General features: G+C 44.2%; 1 protein-coding gene across 1 annotated transcript in view; it reads right to left on the bottom strand.

Moving 5' to 3' along the window:
* Positions 1-7216, bottom strand: part of LOC122540254 (rhotekin-like) — a 35013-nt gene that overhangs the window by 17432 nt on the left and 10365 nt on the right. The window contains exons 3-4 of the mRNA XM_043675699.1: positions 6512-6736; positions 1131-1225 (exon numbers count right to left, since the gene is read on the bottom strand). Coding sequence (XP_043531634.1) covers positions 1131-1225; positions 6512-6736 — 320 coding nt within the window. The remainder of the gene's footprint in view (positions 1-1130; positions 1226-6511; positions 6737-7216) is intronic.

The following is a 7216-nucleotide window of genomic DNA, read 5'->3' as shown; positions in this document are numbered from 1 at the left end:
CCTGCTTGGCACACCAGCCTCATTCCTGAAGAAGGGCTTATGCCCAAAACGTCGATTCTCCTGATCCTCGGATGCTGCGTGGCCTGCTGCGCTTTTCCAGCAACACATTTTCCAACTCTGGTCTCCAGCATCTGCAGTTCTCACTTTCCCCTTATACTCCATCACACTCATGTACACACTCTAGCAAACACATACTCTCACTCTCACTCTCTCTCTCTCTCTCTCTCTCTCTCTCTCCTCCCTCACATGCACATATAAGTCTATTGGGTGAATCTTCATTTGCAGAATTGTATTTGCAGATAGATTCTATTTTGTTCAAAAATCACACAAATGGCAGGCAGTTAATTCATGTGATATTTTATAAATTCCTACTTTGGAAACAGAACCAGTCTGACTGAAGATTGGAATACAGACAGACTCTAACCTCACACCTTTAAGGCATTGTCTGAGCTAAGATGTCACCTTTTTTAATAAAACCTTAAGTTATCTCGAGAACATGACTTAAAAGCAGTTCTGGGATTTACATATTAATGAACCGAGCTGAAAATGTGTTGCTGGAACAGCGCAGCAGGTCAGGCAGCATCCAAGGAACAAGAGAATCGACGTTTCGGGCATGAGCCCTTCTTCAGGAATGGCTTATGCCCGAAACGTCGATTCTCCTGTTCCCTGGATGCTGCCTGACCTGCTGCGCTTTTCCAGCAACACATTTTCAGCTCTGATCTCCAGCATCTGCAGACCTCACTTTCTCCATATTAATGAACCGAAACCTGCAACACATTCTAAAAGATGAAAGACTTAACAACAATCTAGGTGTGCTCAATACATCATTTTCGTTGCATGACACTGTGATCTTTTGCAGTAAATTCAATGCCTTATAAGCCTGCTCCACTAGTTACCTGACGAAGGAGCAGCGCTACTGCTTCCAAATAAACCTGTTGGACTATAACTTAGTGTTGTGTGATTTTTTTTAACTTTGAGATAAAGAGAGACAAACATAACAGAGATTGAGACAGATAAGTGGTTCAAACACAAAGTAAAGACTGCAGGAGGTAAAGAGAATGATGGTTGGTGAGATGGAGTTGATAAGAGAGGAGACATGGGAAAAGACAGAAGTAAAAGGCTGTACATACCGTTTCCTAGCCTATTGAGGCTCTGCGTGCAGACATTATTGTGGATTGCTGCAAGAGAGAGGCTGGTTTGAGCCAATAGATGATATTTAGGACCCCTGCAATTGAACAAAAATGAATCAGGAACAATTTGTGAGGAAATTACATTTCAATAGAGTGCCCCAATCCCCCACTTCTTACCCGTTTCCAGAACCAGCAGACCTGTAAATATGTACAGTCCCAAGAAACACAGGACTCCCAATGACGTGGAGAACAATTAGCTCCTTGTTTCTGTGCCAGCTCTTGGAATGTTATACTGAACAAAACTGGGCTGGATATTTCTGATCAACCCCTGCCTCTCCAAATGTAGATTGACTGCAGCTTTTAAAGCATAATATATATTAGATGAAATAAAGGTAGGGACTTTCGATTATAATTAAATTGTTTGAAACAAAGGAAGGTCCCGAGCTGAAATAATTTCTCTTAAAGGGAGTAATTAGCTTATTCTCGAGAGAAATTCCAACGGGGGACCTCAGGCCTATGATGCACTTGTCTTGTATAATGTGGGAAATCAGGAAAGTGTCCCTGGCAGCTACATGTGCAGGACCTGTGTTCAGCTCCAGCTACTGGCTGACCTGTTTCAGAGCTGGAGCTGTGAGTGGACTCACTGTGGAACGTCCGTAATGCTGATAATATCCACGTGGATTTTAGTAAAGCATTTGACAAGGTCCCACACGGCAGTATGGTCAGGAAAGTAAAAGCCCATGGGACAGTGGGTAATGTGTTCAATTGGATCCAAAGTTGGCTTCGTAACAGGAAACAAAGGCAATAGTCAATGGATGCACTTGCAAATGGAAAGCTGTTTCCAGTGGTGTTCTGCAAGTCTCAGTGTTGGGACCCCTGCTGTTGTTTTATACATTTACAGTTTAGACTTGAATGTGGGGCACAATTGGGAAATTTGCTGACAACATCACAATTGGCTAGGCAGTGTAGTAGATGGTGTAAGTGATATAGATGGATTGGAGAAGTGGGCAGGAAAGTGGCAGATGGAGTTCAACTCTGATAAGCATAGGGTGGCATGGTGGTCAGCACTGCTGCCTCACAGTGCCAGGGACTTGGGTCTGATTCCACCCTCAAGTGAATGTGTGTGCTTTGCACATTCTCCCTGCATCCGAGTGGGTTTCCTCTGGGTGCTCCAGTTTCCTCTCACAGTCCAAAGATGTGCAGGTTAGGTGGGTTGCCCATGGAAATTGTGGGATGATAGTGGGGCTGGGGCTGGATCTGGGTGGGATAATCTCTGGACAACCAGTATTGATGCAATGGACTGAATGGTCTCTTTCCACACTTGAGGATTTCTATGATTCTAGATAGTGCATTTAGGGAGGTTGGACAAACCCATCTGAATCACTAATGCTCTTCAGGCAAGGAATCTGCCATCCTTACCTGGTCTGGCCTACAGGTGACTCCAGACCCACAGCAATGTAGTTGACTCTTAACTACCCTCTCAGCAATAAATGCTAGCCTAGCCAAAGATACCCAGATCCCATGAATGGATTGGTTGAGTGGGCAGGAAAGGGGCAACTCTGATAAGTGTGAGATAATGCATTGAGGGAAGCCAAACAGTAAAAGGGAACATACAATGAATGGGACTATAGTGAGAGGAGTAGATGAAGTGAGAGATTTTGGTGAGCAAGTACACAGGTCCCTAAAGGTCACATTATAGGTAGATGAGGTTGGAAAGAAGGCATATGGAATGCTCGACTTCACTGGCAGAGGTGTGGAATATAAAAGTAAGGAGATAATGATGAACTGCATGGAGTTCTGGTCACCACATTATAGGGAAGGATGCAATTACTGTTGAGAGAGATTGGAGAAGATTTACTGGAATATTGCTGGGGTTGGAAGATTGTAGCTACAAGGAGAGATTGGAGAGGTTGGGGTTGTTTTCCTTGGAACAGAGAGGGCTCAGAGATAGAGACACAGTAGACAGGAGGAACCGGTTTCCCTTAGCAGAGAGTTTAAAAACTAGGGGCTATAGATTCAGGCTAAATGGCAGAAGAATTAGAGGGACATGTGGAAAACCATTTTTCCATAGAGGGCAGTGGGTGTCTACAATTCACTGGCTGAGTTGGTGGCAGAGGCAGAGGCCCTAAACTCTTTTAAAAAATACTTGGACTCACACCTTAAGTGCTGCAAGTCACAGGGCTATGGGCTGTATGCAGGAAGATGGGATTAGAAAGGGAGTCTGGGTGCCTTTGGGTCAGCATGGACAGGATGGGTAAAATGGCCTCCTTCTGTACTGTATCATTTCTACAGTTCTATGGTTTCATAGTCATTATTCGGCTCTTAGTTCCAGATTCCTTATTAAAGTCAAACTCCACCATTTGCAGGATTTAAACCCTGGTCCCAGAACATTCTCTCAGTTTCTGGATAGATATCCTAATGATAACTTCAGACTATTGCCTCACTCTGAGACAGATTTTTATCTGAAAGTATCTTCTCCCAGTCCATTCTGGCCAAATCACACCTGATTTTAGTAAACTCAGCCTTCCCCCTGTTGGAATCCTGGATTCCCTAAAGTGCAGAAAGAGGCCATTCATCGAGTCAGACAGAATGGAAACAAACCCTTTGGTCCAACTCTCTCCAATTTAATAATATCTTTCCTATAGCACAGCAACCAGAACTGTGCACAGTACATCAAAAGTGGGCTCACCAACAGCCTGCCAAACTGAAACATGATGACCCAACTCCTACACACAATGGTGTGAGCAAAGAAGGCAAGTGTGCTAAATGCCCTCTTAACCCCCCTGTCTCGCTGTGTGAGGCATCCTTTCAAAGACTGAAACCTATTGAGTCTGCACTAGTCCTCCAAAGCGCATCAGCCAGGCTCATCGTCCTACATAATTCCCATGACCCTGAATTTCCCACGGTTAATCTACCCAGCCTGCACATCTCTGGGTAATTTAGCATGGCCATACCACCTACATGACACATCTTTGGGCTGTGGGAGAAAACTGGAGAACCCAGAGGAAACCCACGTATACACAGGGAGAACGTGCAAACTTTGATCTCAGGCCCATCTTTGTTCTTTTTCATAATAATCATAAATCTAACAGAGTTCTCCCAGTCCATTCTGGCCAAATCACACCTGATTTTAGTAATTTAGGTATAGGACAGATGTTAGGGGTAGGTTCTTTACTCAGCGAGTCGTGAGTTCATGGAATGCCCTGCCAGTAGCAGTGGTGGACTCTCCCTCTTTATGGGCATTTAAGCGGGCATTGGATAGGCATATGGAGGATAGTGGGCTAGTGTAGGTTAGGTGGGCTTGGATCGGCGCAACATCGAGGACCAAAGGGCCTGTACTGCACTGTATTTTTCTATGTTCTATGTTCTAAGTTAGGATCACTGTCTACAAACACTGATACTGAGAACAGAACAGCACAGGAACAGGTCGTTTGGCCCACAATGTTGTGCCAAATATGATGCCAAATTAGACTAATCCCTTCTGCTTACCCTTGGTACATATCTCCCCCCCCACTCCTTGCATTTTCATGTGCTTATCTAAAAGTCCCTTAAATGCTCCTGATACACCTCCCTCCACCACCATCCCTGACAGCGCATTCCAGACCACTACCACTGTCTGTGTAAAAACCTTGCCCCTTACATATCCTTTGAACTTTCCCACTCTCCCCTTAAATGCATGCCCCTCAGTTTGGGACATTTCAACTCTGGGAAAAAGATTCTGTCTATTAACCCTATCAATGTATCTCTATTTTATAGACTTCTATCATGTCTCCCCTCAGCCTCCGACCCCGCATAGAAAATAACCTGAGTTTTTCCAGCCTCTCCTTCTAGCTCATACCCTCTAATCCAAGCAGCATCCTGGGAAATCTCTTCTGCACCCTTTCCAAAGCCTCCACATCCTTCTGTCATGTGGCAACCAGAACTGAACACAATACTCTAAGTGTGGCCTAACCAAAGTCTTATAAAGCTGCAACATGACATCCTGACTCCAGTTCTGGTCACCCTATTATAAGAAAGATGTGGATGCTTTGGAGAGGGTTCAGAGGAGGTTTACCAGGATGCTGCCTGGACTGGAGGGCTTATCTTATGAAGAGAGGTTGACTGAGCTCGGACTTTTTTCATTGGAGAAAAGGAGGAGAAGAGGGGACCTAATTGAGGTATACAAGATAATGAGAGGCATAGATAGGGTCGATAGCCAGAGACTATTTCCCAGGGCAGAAATGACTAACACGAGGGGTCATAGTCAGGAAGACTAGAGGAACATTATTTAACTGGAGAAGTGGAGAAAATGCAGAAAGCTGCAGAGCAGAAAGATCTGGGAGTCCTTACCCACGAATCTCAAAAAGTTGGCTGCATCCAAGTTCAGAGGAAAATAGAGAATACAAATGGAATGTCAGTCTTTATTTCAAAGAAATTGGAATATAAACGTAGGGAGATTCTGCTATTCATACCACAACTTGAATATTGTGAACAGTTTTGGTCTCCTTATTTATGGAAAGATATACTTGTTATATACTGGAAACAGTCTAGAGAATGGTCACCAAGCTGATGTGGAGGGATTGTCTTATGAGGAGAAGTTGTGTAGATTGGGCCTGTACTCGCTGTAATTTGGAAAAAAGACAAGTGACCTTACTGAAACGTACAATACCTTAAGGACTTGACAGGGTAGATGTGGAAAGATTGTTTCCCATTGTAGGAGAGTTGGGGACCATCTCAAAATAATGGGTCACCACTTTAAAACAATTGAGGGATTTTTTCTCTCAGAGGGCAGTGAATCTGTGAAATTCTTGATGACTGAGGGCTGTTGAGGCTGGGTCTTTAAATATGTTCAAGACTGAGACAGGCGGATTTTTAAAAATCAGTAATGGAACTAAGATTTATGGGGAAATGGCAGGAAAGTGGAGTTGAAGGTTATCAGATCAGCCATTTGAGTGACATCGCAAATTCAATGGGCTGAATGGCTGACTTCTGTTCCTTCATCTTCTGGACTCAAAGAAGAAGAACAAAGAAAATTTACTCAGCAAAAGTGAGGACTGCAGATGCTGGAGATTAGAGTCAAGATTAGAGTGGTGCTGGAAAAGCACAGCAGGTCAGGCAGCATCCGAGGAGCAGGAAAATCGATGTTTCAGGCAAAAGCCTTTCATCAGACCAGGAACAGGCCTTTCAGCCCTCCAACCCTGAGCCAATACAAATCCACTGTCTAAACCTATCGCCCAATTCCTAAGCATCTCAAGGTAGGGGTCTGGGGCATTTTTGAAAATTACTGTTACTCATCTCCAAATGCAATCGAAATTGAGCTGAGATGTTCTTGGGGTCACACTAGATGGACTGTGCTGCTTCGTTTCATGGCATAACATTTTATGATTCACTGGAGAACGTACTCCACAGCTACAGCTGGTAATAAGACAGGGCTGCTCCCACCATCCGCCATTACACTTTCTCCAGTGCTATCAAGGCTGGCTCGAATCTTCTTCCCTGTTGAGCGTCCAAGGGAAGTGCTGAGTTTGTTGGCAAGTTTTTTTGGTCCACTGGCCATCGAGAAATCCTCTTCTACACAACAACTGTATATCTCCAACTTCATTTCAAAATCAGGCCCAACGTTGGAGCTACAATAGAAAATAATCAAATTAGAAAATGGCAAAATTTTACTTTAACAGAAGGAGAGAGTCGCAGAGAGGAAATTAGACAGAAGGAGAATCTCACAAAGGCATGAACACTGAGATATGGTGAGAGACTAACAGAGAGGGGGAGGGAGGGAGGGAGAAACAGAGACAGAGGCAGTTTGAGGGGGAGAGCCAGCTAAGTCAAAAACATATTCCATTCACATAATGCCTATAACAGTGAAATACCTTAATTTACTTCACAGCTGTATCAATAAACACAATCTTGCATCGCACAGAAACTGGCTGTTCGGCAACAGTCTGCATTTAGGTTTCATTCAACATATGCCCCCAAAACTGTTCTGACTAGATTAATTACAGTGTGGAAACAGGCCCTTCGGCCCAACAAGTCCACACCCACCCTCTGAAGAGCAACCCACCCAGACCCCTACATTTACCCCTTACCTAACACTACGGGCAATTTAG

Source organism: Chiloscyllium plagiosum, chromosome 3 (genome assembly GCF_004010195.1).
Source record: "Chiloscyllium plagiosum isolate BGI_BamShark_2017 chromosome 3, ASM401019v2, whole genome shotgun sequence".
In the NCBI taxonomy this organism is placed as follows: Eukaryota; Metazoa; Chordata; class Chondrichthyes; order Orectolobiformes; family Hemiscylliidae; genus Chiloscyllium; species Chiloscyllium plagiosum.
This window is presented reverse-complemented; position numbering and strand designations above follow the sequence as displayed.